Consider the following 21950-nt stretch of genomic DNA (forward strand, 5'->3'; position numbering starts at 1 on the left):
ACATATAAGAATGTATATGTTACTGTAGGAGCTCCATTATTACATAAAATATAACTGTCTAACTACTGCTTGATGCAAATAATAAATTGGGGAGCTGCATGATTAAACATAATGCCTCATCTGGTTCCTCATAAAGCATTTTTTTCTTAGTTTATATTAAGAAAAGAAGTCCCTTGACAGGGATATGATAAAAATAAGCATCTTTAAGTTAAAAATGAAAATAAATATATTGAACATAGTATATGATGTAAGTCCATGTTATGTTTCAAAATTAAGAATAAGGCTTTAGAGTACAAATATTAAATAACCATTTTATCTTGAGAGGGTAAGGACTTATTGACAGAATGGGGTCCTTCTATTTGAGTAGAATCATTAATAGGTAGTTCTGTTTTATGTAAAAAGGTTTTGAAAGACTACCTAATTTTTTTTAAATAGATGCATGGTAAGTTTTTTAGTGTAGCAAGTGTTAGAAAAAGAACCATTTTTGTTTTATAATTTAAAATTTAAAATATTTATAATGGAAAAGATCATTGAATGTATTAGGCAGTGCCTAAAAAATAACAATTGAAGCCATGAATTCCTTCTGTGTAACTAAAATTGCACTGTGCTATTTTCAATTTCACTGAAAAATAAACATTTCAGTAATGGTATTTCTATATGGTTTTTACAAAGAAAAGATTTTATATTCTGTGATCTTTTAAGATCAAGTCGTAGTATGTTAGAGAAACGCCACTGAGCTGAGACCGTTGTAGTACGCTCTCAGCTCAGTGTCCATGCCTGGAGAACGTCTCTTCAACGTCGCGTCACACCATCGTTTCTGTATCTTCATAGAGTCTTCACTGCTGCTATCCCCTTTTACCAAGATAAAGTTAAACCTCCAAAGAACCGAATGGAGGGACTTTTCTCACAGTCACCCGGAAATTATTTCCTGAATAGTTTGGACCTGGTACTGATCTTGGCTGCTTAAAGATAAAATCAGCTGAGACAAAGAAACTGTACAAAGGCAAAGATCAATAATGACTTGAAAAGCGTTTTGAAAACTGGATCTTTGGGTTCTAAAATTTTATTCACCAAAGAAAACAGGAGTAAAGAAAGAGAAGAGAGAGAGACAAAAAAATAAAATCCTAGATAATTATAGAAAAGACCTTGTAAATACTACCAGAGGGAACTGGACCAAAGTGAGGACAGAATAAATGCCCTTCTTTCCAGTGATAGGTGTTTGAATTGCATTGATAAATATATGCATTGGTCATTTGCAACTTCCCCTAAAGCCTGTTTCACAACATTTTATTGTAAACGTTTTCAATCAGAAAAGTGGAAAGAATTGTACAGTGAACACCCATACTCTTGCCTTGATTTTTATTTATTTATTTTTTTGAGACTGAGTCTCGCTCTATTGCCCAGGCTGGAGTGCAGTGGCACGATCTCCACAGTGGCTGAACTAATTTACACTCCCACCAACAGTATATAAGCATCCCTTTTCTCCACAGCTTCTCCGGTATCTGTTTTTTGACTTTTTAGTCATAGACATTCTGACTAGTGTGAGATGGCATATCATTGGAAGCCAGCTTACTTTGTGATGCATTTCGAAGTGAGTTGGAGACATAAGTATACTTTACTCCTAAACATTTCCCCATGTACATTGGTATTTGTTTATGATTCTTTTATTTTGTTTTTTTGAGGTAGAATGTACACGTACTAAGATACACAGATCTACCCAAATCTTAGGTGTACTCATTCTATGATTTTTCACAACTGCATCTGCCTGTGAAACCCAAAGCTTTATCAAGATAGGAACATATTACTCTAGAAAGTTCCTCTGTCCTTTCATAGTCAATCCCTACCCCCTGCAACAATGTTTTGACTTTTCCCCATAGATGAATTTTGCTTCTCCTAGAATTTCATATAGCTGAAACCATGCTAGTATCCTGTGTTTGTGTAAGGATTCCTTCATTCAGCACATAGACTTTCAGTCTCCTTTTGATTCACCTACCAAGTGGGATGGGGTAAGCTCATTCTCTGGATTTCAAGTGGCTCAGCTGATTTGGTGAATTTTCACTTTCAGGCCTGTTTCCTGCCATTCTCAATCTTGCCAGCAACGCTGACATCGGTACCAATGCCACCTGTGGCGAGAAGGGGCCCGAGATGTTCTGCAAACTTGTGGAGCATGTGCCGGGTCGGCCCGTCCGAAACCCACAGTGCCGGATCTGTGATGGCAACAGTGCGAACCCCAGAGGCAAGTGTCGCGCCTTCGTTTCTGAAATTTCCGTGGGAATGTACACTTTGTGAAATGAGGACTGAGACTTCTATTAGGAAGCCATAAACATTGTGTTCACCTTCGCTGCTCTTTGTTTCCACTAGCATTATGGTTTAGAACTTAAGAAATGTAAAGCAAGAGCTGAGAGGAATTCATGTTTTTTATTTTCTTTTAACAGAACGCCATCCAATATCACATGCCATAGATGGCACCAATAACTGGTGGCAAAGTCCCAGCATTCAGAATGGGAGAGAGTATCACTGGGTCACAATCACTCTGGACCTAAGACAGGTAGGTCAGGCCAGCACCATCGAAGAGTGTCTATGGGCTGCTCAACTGTGGTCTTCCAATGACTCTTGGGAAAGTCTGGCTTCTTTCTGAACACATTTACATTCTGGTCTATTTTCCACGAGGTGAAGGCAAGTGGTATACAGAAGGAGTCCCTGGTGCCATTTCTTGTCACTTTTATCATTCCCAGGTGTCTTTGAGGAGATGGGTGAAATTGCTTCCTTATGGTTGCTGTTCTTTGAAGCTGTGTCAACAGGGCACACCCATCCATCCAGGATATGTCAGGCTGTTTGCTGGCTGCCGACAGATGCGTGGGGAGGGAGGGGGGAAAACACACGTATTTGCTAACTTTTAGCTTACTGTCTTGCTAATGTCTTTGCGCAAGTTATTCTATAAGGATTATATAAGGCTAGAAGAAAACAAAACAAGACAGTGTTAAACCTCTTGACTGTGTCTCCCCTGCCAGATGCAGTCTGTCTGGGCCAGGTAAGCTGGAGTTGCCCAATACTAACTTAAGCAGCGCCTTCAGCATGAGTGGGGAAAGGGAAGGTATGATTGGCTCCAGCCACACTTGCATCCTCTTCCCTTGCTTGAAGGCCACATAGGAGGATGCGAAGAAATATGAGATGAGCCCCAGTTGCCCTGATGTTCCTGGGAAAGGAAAGGAAAGGAGAGGAGGGGAGAAGGGAGGGGAGGGGAGAGATGGTAGGTGTTTTGGAGCCATTGTCCTGGTTCTGATTTGAGCTTTTCAGAAAAGCCATCGCATTAATTCTTATTTATTTCCATTCTCTTGTGTTAGAACTCATAAATTTCATGTAAAATATGAGATTGGTTAAGAAAGGCAAATAATTGTAATGTGCATTGTAGGATTTACATAGGAATTATGGAGATTTAATGACAATCAGAATTCTTTGAATAAGTGATAGTTTTAAAATGTGCAGGATTTTTTTTTTGAAACAAAGTCTCGCTCTGACACCCAGGCTGGAGTGCAGTGGCGTGATCTCGGCACACTGCAACTTCTGTCTCCTGGGTTCAAGCGATTCTCCTGCCTCAGCCTCCCGAGTAGCTGGGACTACAGGCTCCTGTCGCCACGCCCGGTTAATTTTTTTGTATTTTTAGTAGACGGGGTTTCACCATGTTGGCCAGGATGGTCTCATCTCTGGACCTCGTGATCTGCCCGCCTCGGCCTCCCAAAGTGCTAGGATTACAGGTGTGAGCCACCATGCCTGGCCAAATGTGCAGGATTTTAACAAGACAAGGTGATACTTCATATATTGATGTACAAGGAACTTGTGTTCTGTAATAATTACGGCAAATAAGGTAGCAAGATGTGCACCTCAGAAGACATTTTCCAAGTTCAGGTTCACAGTATTATGAAAGTAAAATAACACTTTTAATAGCTTTCAGGTGTAGGACATGAATTAATGTGACACTCCTTAATATTTTCAAATCCCCCTAAAGAAAAAAGAAAATAGCTTCTTTTTTCTTGTCTTTTTTTTTCTTTTTTCTTTTTTTTTTTTTTTTTAGACGGAGTTTCGCTGTTGTTACCCAGGCTGGAGTGTAATGGCTCGATCTTGACTCACTGCAACCTCCACCTCCTGGGTTCAAGCGATTCTCCTGCCTCAGCCTCCTGAGTAGCTGGGATTACAGGTATGTGGTCTCGAACTCCTGATCTCAGGTGATCCACCTGCCTCGGCTTCCCAAAGTGCTGGAGTTAGAGGCATGAGCACCACGCCCAGCCAAGAGCTTCTTTTTTACCCTGGCCTTTGTGTTTATCTCAGTTGTAAGAATGGTTCTCTGGAAGATTTTGGTTTTTCCCATCACCTTTCTAACGTATTTTCGTTTTTCTAAAGGAAAAAGTAAAACTGTGTTCATTATTAGGAATGTGGTATTACATGAATTTGGCCAAATTAAGACCTGGGTATTTTACATATGGATTTCAAACCTCTGTAAGTCCATCCTTTGTCTTGAAATTTGTCATGCTTGACTTCATCCTGAAGGGATGGACTAGGTTAGTCTGAGGAATTCCAGAAGGCAGTCTCCATTTTAGATGTTTAAGGCATTTTTAAAAAATAAACATACACATGTAGTTATAGACTGCTTTAGGTAATTTTCAGTGTTTTAGGGTAGGCTTTTAAAATAAGATCACTTAAAATAAGTAGTATTCAGAAATTTCTTTACCGTTTACACAGTATAAAAATTCTGCTTGTGCTTTGTTGTTTTTTTTTTTTAAACAAAGCACATTACGCTTATATCTGATCAAGTCTTTCTCAGATTTTTTTATTTATTGAGCCTTTTTATTACAAATACTTTTGAATATGTAGAAAGCATATTACAGTGAATTCTGGAGAAATCATGGACTGCTGTCTAATACATTACAGACTAGGTGTTCGTGGTTCTCAGCTGAGAGACTACATCAGGGCACCAGCTTGGTCGCGAGACCTTCAGGATAAGGATGGAGGAAATACAGAAGCAGTTCCATTTGTGTATTAACTGTTGGGTTTTGGTGGCGTGATTTGGTGGAGATGCATAAAGTATGGTAGGGTGATATATACAAAGTGAAATGTGATAGCGTGAAGGATGTAGAGTACCTAACAAACTCCTCACGTTTAATAAACCTGAGTTTTTTTCCCTCTGTCATATTTCTAATACGCAAATTACTTTAGATTCCCAAAGAATCTTCAGATATCACCAAGGGAAATGTTAAACAAGGGCTTAATAGAATCTAATCACAGTTAGCTAACAGGATTAAGGAGTGCAGTTATGCAGATTTTGAGAAATTCATAAGTCAATAATTTTCTGATTAGGAAATTAAGATGGAATCATCATAGAAAAATGGAAGATACAGATAAGCGTAAACGGGCAGAAACACATCATCTCTTCACCCTGTAGCAATCGCTAATTGGTATCTTGGAATATTGACTGTGTCATTTGCCTACAATTCTGTGCATTTAATAATGCTACGACAGTACTATTATGTATTACATACTTACTGCGCCAGACATTGTGCTATGCACTTGATGAGGATTATGTCATTGAATTCTCATAATCGCCTATGAGTTGGCTCCTGTTATTATCCCCTTTAGACAGATGACAAAACTGAGACTTAGAGAGTTTAAAGAGGCTTGCTCAAGGGTGAGACTCACTGAAGCTTAAGAGCCTGGACTCTGCATCATTGCACCACTCTGACCGTCCAGCTGAGACAGATTATGTGATATATAAATTCGTGTTTGAATGTTTTATGTAATTTTATATCATGAGCATTTCCCAGTATAACTAAAACTCAAGATTAATAATTGTTAAAGCTGCATTAATAGTTTCTATATATATGGCTTACCCATCATTTGCCCAAGAATCCTCAGGCCTAACATTTTGGTGCTTTTTCTGTTATGGGTGATAACTTGAGCTATCGATGAAAAAAGGTTCATTTCGTACATATACCCATGAAATAATGCAGTGAATATCAATCACGTTTGAGGTTTATATGACAAATTTATGGTTAATTTTGTTTTGAGCATCTTTTGAAAGAGGAATGTTATTAACAGCTACACATATAGGAACTTATAGATATGAATTATAGACTATTCAGCATTTTTTTCCTCATCCGTATTATTTCATCTGCTTTTCCCAGCAGTTCTGGAATGTGAATGATCTCCTCTTTGCAGGTACAAAAAATCACAGCACAGAGCAAGCGGGTCACAGGCTTGCCCGGGGTCTATGGCTGCACGTGCTCAGGCTAGGCCTGGAAACCAGGACCTCTGGTTCCCTCTACACCATGCCACGCTGTCGCCTTGTCTTTGGTCTCCAATTATTGTTTTCCTTTGTTCTGACTTTATGGGGAGACTGGCAAGAGCTCTTGCAATTCTCTCCTGATGTTGGGAGTGTTCAGATTCTATCCGCTTCCCTCTTCTGTTTGCCTGCTCAGTAGGGTCCTCTCCCCCATGAATCCAGTAGGGTATTGACACTTCTTCATGCTTTTGCAGTGGCTGATAGAATTGGGTGCTACCTAACCTTTTTTTTTTTTTTTTTACGAAGAAGGAGGAAAATAAATCAGTATCTTCTCTTTTCCTTAAAAAGCTTTTAAACCCAGAGAACATTTCACTGGGAGTGAGGGTCAGATGTGTGAGTAAAAATGTATAATGGTCTTTTAGAAGATAAGATCTGTTTTGTAAAGAAGGAAAGTTCCCTATGGCATTGAAAATAAAGCTGCCTTTTGGAGCCCTGCTTTATTTTATGTGTAGGTTTAATTAGGAAGTAGCACTTTGTTGTGGGAACATAATCACAGAGGGGCCTTTGTTTTATGCAAACCTTTAGACAAGAGCTGCTTGTTTGCTGGGTTTTGTAAAACCTCATTAATTCAGATGTCAGTTGTTTTTTTCCCCCAAATTTCTGAAAAATTGACCAGTACTAGGTGAGGTTTATTATTATATCATTCAAATATAAAGTGTTTATTAAGCACATCGACAAGGTCAACAAGAAAATAGGCAAATTTCACATTCTTAAGATAAAATCTTTAAAGATTTTTATTGCAAGAATTGCATGTAACTTGGAGCGTCTCATTACAAGTGAATTTTGGCTGTTCCTGAAAAGAGGTTAGGCAGAAACCCTTCCTAGAAGCACTCAGATAGAAGTTACTTTTACTGTATGCTTGTTTGTACTCTAATGATTCTATTCCAGTTTCTATTACTTCATACTGGCCTCCACCAATTTCAGATATTAAGGTTTCTTGATTTGCTTGGTAAAATAAATAGATTGGAAGAAATCTTAAGCTCATCATTATGATTTGGAAGTAAGCCACCCTAAATTCCTGCCCTTCAGACATTTTTATCTTTGTTGTCATGTTTTCTGTGAAGCTGCTAACCTCAGAAATAGGTCTTTCTTTCGTTTTCACATTTTCATTACCTCGTTTTATTTTCTCATGCATAGCTTCTCTGCTAGTTATCTGTTGTGGAAGAAATCACTGTGAAACTTTATGGCTTAAAACAGCAACATTCATTTTATACCTTTCCTGATTTCGGTGGGGTCAGGATTTCGGAAAGGCCTGAGTGGGTATGTCTAAGGCTGCAGACCATGGGGGCTAAAGTTGGAGCAGCTTAGGGAAGAGGGTCTCTGGGGCAGCTGGAAGAGGGGGTTTGGGGAACCTGGGGAAGAGGGTGCTGGAGCAGCTGGGAGAAGGTCCCTGGGGCAGCTGGAGGCTATGTTCATGAGGGTTCAGGGCTTCTCTGTGTGGTCTTTCCACATGGGTGCCAGAGCTTCCTCACAGCATGGCGGCCTTAAGGCAGCTGGCTTATAGGGCAGCTTGGGGCAGGAGGCAGAAGTTGTGTCGCCTCTTAGACCTGGTCTCCAGTCACACAGTGCCAGTTTCCCTGTGCTCTATGAGACACCCGGTCACTCAGGTTGGCAGAGATTCAAGTTGGGAAAGATAGACCAGCCTCACCCGTCAACCGGAGGAGGGGTGAAGAATTTGAGGCCTGTTTTAAAACTACTACTACCTTAGCCTTCTGAAAGGGTCTTTCTCTGGAAGGCTTTAATCTTTGCAGCCTTGCATATCTTATCTTGTAGGGGCCGCACCCCTGTCTTTAGGTGAGGTGAAGAGCTTATAGGAACCGAACAGGAATGCAGATACTGTTCTTTTCACAGTAAGTGAGCTGAATAAGTGAAAACAATTGAGGCCAGGCTTAGGAACAAGATGGAGTTTTGTTTCGTGTTAAGATTTGTATTTAAGCTTTCTCACTTATGTATTATTGGTGGGGGTTGCCAGATAGTCCAGGATAACCATTTTGCCATTTGGCAGAGCTCAGTTCTCTTTAGATTTTGAGCTGCCAAGGTTTGGCCGCACACTTTCAGGGTTTCTACCCAGCAGGACTTCTTGCATTGGGCCTGGGAGGATTCAGGGAAATCCGTGAAGACGGTTTTGCAGGATTGGATCACAATATGCTTTTCATATCCCCAACTGTTTTGGCATCAAAGTAAAGATTTTTGTATATTTATGGGAAAAGAGGGAAGTCCGTTCTGAAATTATTTCTTCCTGTTATATTGAAGCTGAAAATAAAAGGGATAAGTTTTAATTTCTCAAGAAATTTTTCTTTGAAAAATATAGTGCAGTTTGGTGTCCATTCTAGCTTTTTCTTTTCTTTTTATGTATTGACTTAGCTTCTACTCAGATTGTAGCATTTCCATCTTTAAAAACAGAGCTGTAACAACATTTTTTAAAAAATGGCTTATAAAAACCTCAGCTAGATCTCAAAATATCTCTTGTGTTTTTAATGTCTTCAGTGGACCTTTTCTCTACACAGAACTTCCTTTATTTTGATGTACTGGTAACATATAATAGCAGAAACTTTTTAAACTGTAGAAAAATGTAAGAAAAAAGTTATTTTAAAAAATCCCCTGTGATTCTTACAACCAGGGGTGACCTTTTGCTCCATTGCATCATATCTGAGAACACTGAATATATTTAAGAAATCACGGAATCTCTGCCTTGTGCATACTGGGATCTCAGGATTCGTCGATGAACAAGACAATGATCAGATCCACGTTAAGCCCTTAGTGCAGAGAAAGTGCACAACACATGGTCGGTTCCTTCACTACGTCGGCTATTAGCAGTGATGAGCAGGTCACTTTCATTGCGTGTTTGAGGCAGGCCTCAGCTCTCAAGGGCCTTCTGGTCTGGTGGGAAAAATAGGCTTCTGCTGAGTGGCGTAGAGCGTGCAGGGGATGGGGGTACACGGAGAACACATAGGAAGGACCACTCAGCAGTTCAAAGAAACAATGCGGGCTAGGAGTGGTGTCTCATGCCTGTAATCCCAGCATTTTGGGAGGCTGAGGCAGGCAGACCACCTGAGGTCGGGAGTTCGAGACCAGTCTGACCAACATGGGGAAACCCTGTCTCTACTAAAAATACAAAATTAGCCAAGCATGGTGGCACATACCTGTAATCCCAGCTACTCAGGAGGCTGAGTCAGGAGAATCAGTTGAACCCGGAGGGTGGAGGTTGCAGTGAGCCGAGATCACGCCATTGCACTCCAGCCTGGGCAACAAGAGCAAAACACCGTCTCAAAAAAAAAAAAAAAAAAAAAAAAAAGACCAAAAAGAAACAATGCAAAAAGGACCCGCTGGAGGAAAGGAGGAGGGAATACAGAAGGAAGCATCAGGAAAGAGTAGGGTGGGAAAGACCTGGAAATTAGAAAGCCTGGCGTGTCTGTGGAGCTGACATAGTACATTCAGTCCTAGAATAAACATTTCCTCTCATTTTTTGTTTTGTTTTGTTTTTTTTCTATTTATTGGGATATAATTGACATATAGTGAAATGCACAGATATTGGGTGTATAGTTGGGTGAGTTTTGATAAATACAGACACTTGTATAAGCCATCCCCTTGTCAAGATATAGAACGTTTCCATCACCCCAAAAGGTTCCCCCACCCGCTTCCCAGCCAATTCCCCACTTGCTCTCCTCCCTCCCAGCAGCCAGAGGAACCGCTGTCCTGAATTTGTTTTTCACTTTGGAAGAGTTTTGCCTGTGAGATGACTTCTTATCAATGGAATCACAGTGTTGTCTTTTTTGTGTCTGGCTTCTTTCTCTGAGCATGAGGTCTGTCAGATTCACATGCCGTTGCTTGTATGAGTGGCTTGTTCCATTCATTTCTGTGTAGTATTTCACTTTGTGGATATACCAACATTTATTTATCCACTGTCTTGCTGGGTATTTCCAGTTTTTGTCTATTGTAAAAATGCTGCTGTGGACATTCTTACAAATCTTTCTGGATGTTTTCATTTCTCTAGGAGTGGAACTGGCCACAAGATATATGTATATTTAACTTTATAAAACATTGACAAAGCACAGTCCAGAAAGTGCCTCTAGTCAGAAAGCAAAGCAATCCTGGGCTCTTCTCCCGGGAGTCACTTTCCCGTGCTGCCTGCTGTCCAATATTTGAAACTCATTCTTTACATCCTGTGTCCAGAGTTCTAGCTGTTCACTGAAGGAGAGCCAGGTGGTACCAGTTTCTTCTTCATAGCGACCAGCAAAATGCCTGTAATAATTTTTAGTGGCAGAATGATATTCTATCATTTGGCTACACAATAATTCGTTTAACTTGTTCCCATTGGGAGACACTTAAGGTGTTTCCAATTTGGGGCTATTCTAAGTTATGCTGCAACAAACATTTGAATATTTTATGGCTGTTATGGTAATTTATTTTTTATTTTTATTTTTATTTTTATTTTTATTTATTTTTTTTTTGAGACGGAGTCTTGCTCTGTCGCCCAGGCTGGAGTGCAGTGGCCGGATCTCAGCTCACTGCAAGCTCCGCCTCCTGGGTTCATGCCATTCTCCCGCCTCAGCCTCCCGAGTAGCTGGGAACACAGGCGCCCGCCACCTCGCCCGGCTAATTTTTTGTATTTTTTAGTAGAGACGGGGTTTCACCGTATTAGCCAGCATGGTCTCGATCTCCTGACCTCGTGATCCGCCCATCTCGGCCTCCCAAAGTGCTGGGATTACAGGCTTGAGCCACCGCGCCCGGCCTGGTAATTTATTTTTTAGTGTCGATTCCAAAAAATTAGATTATTTGGTTAAATGCTTAAATTTTTTAAAATGTGATCTTTATTGCCTTATTTTTTTCAAGAACATTGCTCAACTTATCTGCTCAGTAACAGTGACAAAGTGTGTTTCACAATTCCTCGGCAATACGGATATCAGAATTTTATTTTCTTTTTTTAAATTTTTGTCCTGTGCTAATTGAATAGCAGAGAATTTATTTGTTTATAATGAGTTGTTACATTAGGTCACTGTACTGGACATATCTTTGGGAGCACTAAGCTAAAATAAGATGCTTAAACAATGTTTGGTTTATTATCTTCACATGTGTACATTTTATGATCATTGATCCATTGAGGCAGCCAAATTGCTATAACACGGTGGTGACATTTTTAGATATTGAATATCAATATCAGAGGCTGGACAGACTTTTCAAGTCATATTCTAACCAAAGAGAAAAAACTGATTTGACTCTAAGTCTCATTATTTTGAGAAGTGCCAGTTGTCACAAGAATAACTATGGAACATGGGGAAATTGATTAAAAATCTGATACCTTACCTCTGTATTGTGCATTTTATAAAGTGCTTTCCTATTCATTATTTCATCTTATACATACATGAAAAATCTGAAGAATGTGTCGATTTGTATACACATCACTCACCAATATGCGCTGGGATGTAGAGAATACATCCTCTGGATTTGTCATGTTAAGCCTAAATCATGGAAAACATTCAATGTAGTTTTAAAATTCTCTGGACTATAGGAAATTAAAAATATACTACTCACCTATCACTACCTTTTTGCAGGGGAATATGGTGATTGTGGAATTCTAACTCTGAAAGTGCTGGTTTTGGTGAGATGACCAGGCTGCCAAAGTGCAATGAAGGTAGAGACTTCTTAGTGACTGGGACAGCTGCCTGTTGATGCCAGGGCACCTCCTCAGACCTGTGGTCTCTTTGCAATTTGTATGCAGGCACTTAGAAAGCACTGACTCGCTCTGGCCTGTCCGTTTCTGAAAGGAACCTGGGAAAACGGTGAGGTCATATTTAAACCTGCAAATAATTAGCTGGATGGCATAGCTGTACAAACTGAGATAGCCTGGGAAATTTGGTAAAGCTTTAAAACTATTATACTTACTAGCTTCTGTTCAGCCAACTGGGCTGATTTTTGAGACAGAGTCTCACTTTGTCACCCAGGCTGGAGTGCAATGGTGTGATCTCGGCTCACTGCAACCACTGCCTCCTCAGTTCCAGTCATTCTTGTGCCTCAGCCTCCCGAGTAGCTGGGACTACAGGTGCATGCCACCACACCTGGCTAATTTTTGAATTCTGAGTAGAGATGAGGTTTTGCCATGCTGCCCAGGCTGGTCTCGAACTCCTGGCCTGAAGTGATTCACCCACCTTGGCCTCCCAAAGTGCTGAGATTACAGGTGTGAGCCATCGCACCTGACCAACATAAGCTTTCTTATCAGTTGAGAATTATTTGAACATGTGTAATTGTTTGTTTCTGTGTTTTAAAAAAATTATAGACTATTTTTTAGAGAAGTTTTAGGTTTACAGAAAAATTGAATGGGAAGTACAGAGAATTCCCCCACACCCTTCTGTACAGGAGTTTTTGGATCAAATTTTGGCTAGTGTTTTTTTTTTTTTTTTTTTTATTTTTTGTTTTTTTTTTTTTGAGCAGAGTCTTGCTCTGTCACCCGCGTTGGAGCGCAGTGGTGCCATCTCAGCTCACTGCAACCTCCGCTTCCTGAGTTCAAGAGATTCTCCTGCCTCAGCCTCCTGAGTAGCTGGGACTACAGGCGTGTGCCACCATACCTGGCTAATTTTTTTGTATTTTTAGTAGAGACGAGGTTTCACCCTGTTAGCCAGGATGGTCTTGATCTCCTGACCTTGTGATCCACCCGCCTTGGCCCTCCAAGGTGCTGGGATTACAGGCGTGAGCCACGCGCCTTGCCTTGGCTATTCTTTATCACCCTTTTAAGAGCAAGTGACTGATCCAGTGCAGTTTCAACAGTTTCTAAGACCTTTTCCTCCATAGTATTTACAAGACTATCATGAGGATTGTCAATATAATTTAAGAATGTTTACTTTACCTACTATTTAATGGTATGTAATCAGAAGACATTTATCTGTGTTCTTCATATGACAGAAGCACAAAAAAATGCCAGTTAAATAACCACTTAGTAGGTCTCCATTGGGATGAACAATATTTAGGATCATTTACAACTTTATCCAGTCTTGTATCAGTCTTATAGACTGAGCCAGGCAAGAAATGGGGCTGCCTGAGGTCACTGTGCTGTTCAGGAAATGCCACCAAGGAGAAAGCATTGTGTAAACAGTGGGTCTTTCACTGTAAAGCCCTGAGTTTGGGGCTCTGATTTTGTATTTTGTGAAGTATCATCATGCCTTGCCAGAGCTCAGAAAGAATGTGACCGAAATCAGGTCATGAGAAAGATAAGATTTCAGACATCCCCTCGGAGCTGTTTGCTTGACCTCCGCTGACTTGATTGGTTTCTATGGAGTTGGCCCCTGCCGAGAAATACTACATTCCTACTCATTTGCAACTGAGACAGCTCAGTCTTTCACAAGGTTGAAGCTTCATACCATTCACTTTTCATCTCTTTTTTTTGGAGGGGGTGGTGTTGTAAAATATGCATAACATAAAATTTACCATTGTAACCTTTTTTTTGTATAAAAATGGCATATTCTTTATTTTGCATACTTTAATTTCAGAACAAAATAAACAAAAAAAAATTTACAATACACAACATCCAACCCTGCTGTCACAGTAGGGAGGGAATGGGGGCTTGACACCTCGTTTCTTGCCTTCAACACAAGGACAGGAGAGAAGATAACAATAGACATCAGCAGGGGGAGCCAGATGGGACGGGGCACTTGAGGCTGCCGTGGGAGCCATTTTAACCATTTTTAAGTGTGCAGTTCGGTGACATTAAGTACATTGTGCAACCATCACCACCATCCATCCCCAGAACTTTTTCATCTTCCCAAATGGAAACTCTTTACCTCTTAAACACCAACTCCACGTTCCTGTCTTCCCCCAGCCCCGGGTAGCCTCCATTCATCTTTTGTCTCTGAATTTGATTACTCTGGGTAATCAAGCTTACATAAGTGGAATCGTACGCTGTTTGTCCTTTTGTCTGGCTTATTTCACTTAGCGTACATAATGTCCTCAAGGTTTATCTGTGTTGTAGCATGTATTACAATGTCCTTTCTTTTTAAGACTGAATAATATTCCATTGTATGCATAGACCACACTTCGTTCAGCCATCCATCCATTGATGGATACTTGGGCTGTTTCCGCCTTTTAGCTATTGTGAATAATGCTGCTGTGAACATTGGTGTGTATGTGTGCTTGAGTCCCTGCTTTCCATTCTTCTGGATGTATACCTGGAAGAGGAATTTCTGCATCATATTGTAATTCTATGCTTAATTTTTTGAGGAGCCACTGTACTGTTTTCCGTAGTACCCGCACCATTTTACATTCCCACTGCATGTTTTAAAAAAATAAACAAAAGCCTTCCTATATATTATGTATCCTACATATTTGGATATTCTCTTTTAAAAATAAGCTTTAAATATGATGATTTGTCAGTTAGATACTCAATGAAGTCAGATGTGTCTAAAGAAAAAGGAGAATCTTCAAGTAGAGTATAGACCAAAGATCCATATAAAAAGTGAAATTTTACACACACACACAAAATAATACTTTCTCATCTCTCTGGTGCTGAAACTATCAACGATTCAGCTGGATTTAGTGCCCGGAGGAAAGAACACATAATTATTGTTTCTGGGTGTTGTAAATGTATAACTAACAGGTTAATGTTTAATGGAGTTCGTTAAGTACGGATTTGCACAGCTTTTCTGGGCAGTATCACCTGTTGGATTTTCGAGGCTTAATGATTAAGGGCCCCTTTTACTGTCATTGGGTGTGATACCCGTGTGTTTTCTCATAATAAGGCATGAGAAGAAGGGATGCAAGCTGTAAGCTCTTCACCATCGCTCCATCAACTGGGGCAAAACCAGATCAATGTGAGGACTAGGAGAAGAGGTGAAAAGAAGTTGAGTTTTTAGCGAGAAATTCTCTGGGACTGAGGCAAGAGGGGGGAGGTGTGGGCTTTGGGGCCACGTGGGAGAGAACTCTGCACTCTTCCTACAGTGGAGAGAGGCATCTGATCAGAGCTGGAAGGCCCTGCTTGGCCTCTTTGTGTTTTCCTTCTCACTCACGTTTCGACCTTTTAGAAAACCCCGTAAGACCCATTCTTTTATCTCTGCTCTGGTCTCTTGGTGTTTACAGTCAGCACCGCCATCTCTCATGATTTCCAGGCACCAACATCCAATTCTGTGATCTTCAGCCCTGGTGACCCCGTAGCTCCTTGGGTTCAGGTCCTGGGATGGTCTAAGGGTTTTACCACGGCGCACAAACATCTGTGTGCTGGCCCATGGCCCTGACCAGGCCCACGCTGGCTCTCTCCTGCCATCTCTGCACTCCTTCCTCTGTGCTCTGCCCTCAGGGTTCCACTCTGTCCTTCTTCACCTTCGCTCCAGTTACCTGGACATCTCCCATCTGGCTTCAGAGATACCTTCAGGGAAGCCTTCCTTGACTATCTGCCTTCTCCAGGCTTAATGGGCCTTCCCCCAACACCCAGACACTCTCGTAGCCTCCGCCCTTCTCCCTGGTGACTTGGTCAGCCTCTGGCTTTCCCACCATTGGGTCACATAGACCTTCCATCCGCTGCCATATTTGTGGCACCTGGCGTAGTCCCTGTGACAAAGCAGATGCTCAGTTAATGATGACTGGAGGAAGCTGCAGTGAAAAATTGTTAGTGGGCGTCCCTTGTCCCCAGTCTCCTGTGTCCCTGTGGAGTGTTCCTTTGCTCACCCCTCCCCCACCTGTCCTCAAGGGAGGAGCAGTCATTGTCCTCACTCGGGGACAGCTGACTCTCTCCCCCAGGGCATGTGTGCGCTCTTCTTTTCCTGTGCAGGCTGTTCTCAGATGCACAGGTTCTGGCCCATAGGACAGAGCTTCCAGGGTGGATCCACAAGCACCCACTCAGGCTGTGACGCAGGAGGGAGTGTGTTGAGCAGGCCTCTGCTGCGCCCATCTACACCACATCCTCCGGTTTGCTTTTTTCTGGAATATTGCAAACTGCTTTTTCCAATCTTCATGACAGATTTCTGAGCCTACTTCCACAGCCAGAAGAGGAAGGCAGGGATGCCATTCATTGCCACCACCGTCCCAACATGAACAAGTGGGGAACTGCATTTTGGAGAAAAGCCTAGTGTGATTTCAAAGGCGAAGATACTCCTAGGTGAAAACTCAATAGTTCCGGCCAAGGGAATGGTTAGGAGTTGGGGAATAGAAAAGGTGCTTTTTGGATTTCTCAGGTCTGAGAATGGCCTATAACTGCATTTCACAAGTGGGTTTATATCATTCTAGGGGCACTTGGCTGTCACGTGGATCTTACAAGGTGGGGAAAATAAATGAAGATCCCCACCAAGAGCATTTGGTGACATGTCTGGCTGTGGTTTTGAGGTAGTTCCAGCTAATTTTCCACAAATCTAGCAAAATCGCCAAGAACACTTGGTCAGCTTGAGCAATAGGAACAATTATAGGAAGAAATACATCGGGACTAGGAATGGAAACCAACCTCTTACTTGTCTGTTCTGTTTCTTAGATAAAGCGGTTCAGCACCTTTTGTGAGGAATGTCTCGCTCTGTCACCCAGGCTGGAGTGCAGCAGCACCATCATGGCTCACAGCAGCCTTGACTCCCCAGGCTCAAGTGATCCTCCCACTTCAGCCTCTCCATGACTGGGACTATAGGCATGCGCCACCATGCCTGGATGATTTTTTTTTTTTTAGTTTTTGCAGAGACAAGGTTTTGCCGTGCTGCCCAGGCTGGTCTCAAATTCCTGGGCTCAAGCAGTCTGCCCACCTTGGCCTCCCAAAGTGCTGGGATTACAGGCGCGAGCCGCCACCCCCAGCCTGCATGCTTTTTAAAACAACAATTCTATTAGTCACCCTCAAATGGAAACGGTGGCACCTGGACCATGGGTCAGCTTGTGGGTGGGCTCCTTCTGAAATCGCTTTTCTAACTGATAGAAGGCGAAACTGCTTCTGATGGGTATTTGAAGTATTCCTTTCCTATCTCCAGATTACTATCATGGGTTACTATTTACGTTTTAAATGGGCTCGTATCTCTGTGCCCTCTATTTGTCAGCAATCGTCATTCTTTCTTTGACTTTTCTTCAACGTCCACTTTAAGTATCTCAGCATAGTTCTGAAGGGAGCATTCCTGGATTGTCCTGTCCGAGACATGAATTTTAAGAATTTTAAGGAAAGAAATCTGCTTGATCTAAATTTATCACTATTGGCAGCCTGTCCCTCCTCCCCTAATCAAAACAAAAAGCCAAAAGAAAATGAGGAAAAAAGAGAAAAGTTACTGGACAAGGACATGTTTTGTTTTGTTTTAATTTTGGGACATGTTTATTTTGCACATCTAATGGCAGCACCAAATTTAAAGAGAAACAAATCATGTTTTATTCTAAAATGTTCTTCTCATTTATGAAGCTGGGTTTTTTTGGTCTGTTAATTGAGTATACTGCTCCTAAAATGAGGAGATAACAGTTAAAACTGCCAACTGAAATATAATATAAATGACATTTCAAGTAATTGCTCTGAGAACTGTATTTAAAATGTGTATCCAGGCATCCTTCCTTCCCTCTCAGCTCCCTAGCATCTCTGTTTTTCCTAGTTTTTGTTGCCACTTCACGTGCTGATCGATTGACTGAAGTGCTTTGGTGATTGACACACTATAAAACTGGAAGTGAGCCATATCTGCGTTAGTAATTAGCTTCCTATTAAACAACTGCTTCTTTATTCATGAGTAGTAAGTATTAATTCAGATGGTCATTTTACATTTCATTCTCTAATAATTTCATGAGACATAAAGCTTAGCACAAAATCGCCACTTTCACAGGGATAATTGAGCAATATTATTTATCAAACGCACTTAACTGTTCATCTAAATCTCTTTTGTCTGGGAAAAGTTCATTTCCTTCATGCAAGAGAGAAAACATGCCTTCATTCACTGTTCAGTTACCCCCATGGAGGCAGGTAGGTTCTTCTATGGAGAATTTTCAGAGGGAGTCGTGTCTGGTATCGAGCCCTGTAGATTCCCTGAGAGCCTGCGGAGAACAGCTGCACTTTCTGTGGAGAGGAGAGGCTTCCCTTCTCTCTGCACATGGGAAGTTGACCTCTGTTGCTGGAAAATTCAGTTATCTGTATTTTTTAGACATCTGTGCCTGAGATGGATTTTATATATTTAAGTTAAGATTGAGGCCCACATGAACATTCCTGTCTGGATTCCTTTTTAGAAAGTGGCGTTTGATGTGTGCCTACTTTATTTATGTGACACTGTTTATGTGCATTCCAGTGATCATTAACAAAGGCTACTTGGTGGAAAATCGTGATGAAAGTGGATTTAAAAGTGGCTGTATCAGCTGCAGGTTTAGCAAGACTCCATTGACTCTGAGTCTAGTGAGAACCCCTGCATCATCAGTTTGTGTTCAGCCAACCTTAAATCCAGAGAAAAGGCAGTTTAGTCAACCATGCAAAAAAAGGGCAAAAGAAATATTGTGGATTTTATTGGGACAAGGGTTTAATATTCTATATACCGGCCAGGCACAGTGGCTCACGCCTGTAATCCTAGCACTTTATGAGGCTGAGGCAGGTGGATCACCTGGGGTCAGGAGTTCAAGACCATCCTGGCCAACATGATGAAACCCCGTCTCTACTAAAAATACAAACATTAGCTGGGCATGGTGGTGTGCACCTGTAATCCCAGCTACTCAGGAGGCTGAGGCAGGAGAATCGCTTGAACCCAGGAGGCAGAGGTTGCAGTGAGCCGAGATTGCGCCACTGCACTCCAGCCTGGGCGACAAGAGAGAAACTTCGTCTCAAAAAGAAAAAAAAAGTTCTACATACTAACAGAAAATCCTTCAGTTTTCCTACATTATGTGTAAGACCAATTTGTCAACACAGGATTGGTGAATTGGGCCTGTATTAATCAGCTTGGACTGCTGTAACAAGTAGCACCGACTGGGCAGCTCAAGCAAGAGACACTGACGTCCTCACAGTTCTGGAGGCTGAAGTGTAAGGTAAAGGTGTCAGCAGAGTCGGTTTCTTCCGGCTCATAGTGGCTTCTCCTCCCTGAGTCCTCACAGGGTCTTCCCTCTGTACTGTCCGTGTCCTAATCTGCTTTTCCTATGACACCAAAAATATTGACACAGGGCCCAATGCAATGACCTCATTTAACTTAATCACCTCTTTAAAGACCCTGTCACCAGATACAGCCATGTTCTCAGCTACTGGAAGTTAGAACTTCAATGTATGCATTTTGGGGGAAACAGTTCAGCCCATAACGGGGCAAAATGAAGACAAATTGTATTTAGAGTCTTCATAGCACCTCTTCCTCTTTATCAGACTCGCCACTCTCAGGACCCCTAGTTTGTGTCCTGGTCTCCAGTTTGGGGACCTTGAGGGCTATTGAGAGATTGTGGGAACAATGGCCAACATCCTAAGGAAGGCTTTGATCAAGATAAAAGTTAACTAACTCCTCACTTGAAAGTTCATCCTGAAGTTTTTCACTGTGATTGTTTTTCTGTTTGGTATCATTTTCTAACATATGACTAAGCTCTCAGAATAAAAGCTGGCAAAAGGTTGATAAAATACTGGCACATGGTATTGAAATAAAGGTGGGCTGTCGATGGATTCAATAATGCAACCGCTAGAATAAGGTGGATCACTAATAAAGTTCAGACCAGCGGTAAAGATCCGCCGACCAGCCAGACATCATAAACAGGTTCAAATGATTAAGAGGTCGGAGATAAAATAGTGAACTTTATCTCATAAGAAGAAGGAAGGGAAAAGAAAGGAATGACAGTGGTGGAAGTAAAAAAGGGTGGAAAAAACTGGATTAGGACTTACAGTTGTCTCAACCTGGGATTTCTTTTCCTTTCCTTTCTAATATCTAAATGTATGACATAGTGCTTAGAGTAAAGAAACTGCCTGGGACAAGCCCTGCTGTATACAGTTCCACAGCACCTGTAAGATACTGGGAAAATTACCTAACCTTTCTGTGCCCCAATTTCCTCATCTTTCTTAAATGGGAAATGACAGTATTGCCATTAAGAAGAATGTAGTTGTAAATTTAAAGAGTTGTTGAGGCATGGTACCTCATGTCTTTAATCCAACAGAGAGGCATGGATCATTTGAGGTCAGGAGTTTAGAGACCAGCCTGGCCTTGTGGTAAAACCTCTCTAAAATACAAAAAGGAAATTAACTGGGCTGGCGAGCTGCCTGTAATCAGCTACTCAGACACAGAGAACAAAGAGAACCACTTGAACCCAGAATTAGGAGGTTGCAGTGAGCCAAGATCCGCCACTGTACTCCAATCTAGGCGATGAGGCGAACCTGTCTCAAAAAAAAAAAAAAAAATTCCAGGCATTAACGTAATTCTAATGAAGCATGCTGGCGTGGCACTAGCTGCAGAAAGTGCTTCTCGTGGCATTAGAAGTCACTAATTTTTGTTTCTTGAACACTCTCCATCCTCTTCCCGACTCAGCAGAATGCATCTGGAAGAGCTGCCGCACAATGCTTAACACATGAACCTGGTCTCCAGATGAAAGTAGGAATCTTTTGTTTTGTTTGTTTCTTGGCATTACAAAACGAAAGTTCGAAGTGACTATGTGTGTGTGAACATTTGGGGGGCAGGCGATGCGCCAAGGGTGGCTGAAGGGCTCTGGAGTTGACACCACCTAGTTTCTTTAGGGACCTACTACTCAGTAGTTTGTTCCTTGACCTCCTTTTCTTCAGTTTCCAAATGTGCCAAAATGGGCACAAAAAGGCAATGCCCGGGGTTGCGAGTTAAAATGTGATGATGCATGTGTAAAATGTAACATGCACATGGTAAGCTTGTTCTCCATTTTCAAATGTGAGAGCTGGAAGACAAGTAATTCTGTTTCAGATGTCTTTGTAAATAAGCCCTTTACCTTCTCCTCTACTCAAATGGAACTTGCCTGATCATCCTGGCTTCATAATGAAACTCTGCTTTGTGGAAATTAGGGTTTCTGCGTGCGTGATAGCAGATGATCACAACCACACTTATTCATAGAGTTCAACTTTTTGCTGATGCAAACATTTACAAAAATTGGACGGTGTTGGTAGCTATGAAATCGGCACCTTGCTTTGTCCTCCTTGTCCAAAGCCTGAACACATTATTTCGCTTTTGAGACAGAGTCTTACTCTGTGCGCCCAGGCTAAGTGATGGGCTTAAGCTTCACTCACTGCAAGCTTCCGCTCGGCGCAAGCTCCACTTACACCAGCTCCACTTTCGGGTTCAGCCATTCTCCTCACCTCCAGCCTCCCAAGTGGCTTCCAGGAGTGCGAGCCCACCACTGCAGCTGGTGTGCAGTGAGTTCAGGTGGCTAGCTGGATGGTCTCGATCTCGGCCTCATGATCAGCCGCCTCGGCCTCCAAAGTGCTACAGGATTGGCGGGCCTGCACCCGACTTGTATTTCCTCCACAATGTGCTTTAGAAGCGTGGCAGTTGTGCCGAAAGGAAAGCAGCACAGCAGAATGGCAAAACATCCGACTCCTTGGCATCACGGCACATTAAAACAGGAGGCGTTTCCACAGGTGGAAAGAGTTACCCCTATAATGAGATAGGGTGTTAAAGTCCCTATTGATTCTATGGAATTCCAGAATCAGGAGAAAAGAAAAGCAAAGAAATAAAACCCAAAGCCGGGCAATAAGACTCATTAAATTAACAACTTCCTTCCCAAAGCA

At 41.8% G+C, this 21950-nt stretch overlaps 1 protein-coding gene across 3 annotated transcripts in view; it reads left to right on the forward strand.

The window, feature by feature from the left end:
- The window catches only part of LAMA1 (laminin subunit alpha 1), a 168558-nt gene that overhangs the window by 36789 nt on the left and 109819 nt on the right, over window positions 1-21950 (forward strand). For all 3 annotated transcript variants that reach the window (XM_031658710.1, XM_031658711.1, XM_031658712.1), the window contains exons 2-3: window positions 2066-2236; window positions 2436-2548. In XM_031658710.1, coding sequence (XP_031514570.1) covers window positions 2066-2236; window positions 2436-2548 — 284 coding nt within the window. The remainder of the gene's footprint in view (window positions 1-2065; window positions 2237-2435; window positions 2549-21950) is intronic.

The sequence above is a fragment of the Papio anubis genome, chromosome 19, assembly GCF_008728515.1.
Source record: "Papio anubis isolate 15944 chromosome 19, Panubis1.0, whole genome shotgun sequence".
Lineage (NCBI taxonomy): Eukaryota > Metazoa > Chordata > Mammalia > Primates > Cercopithecidae > Papio > Papio anubis.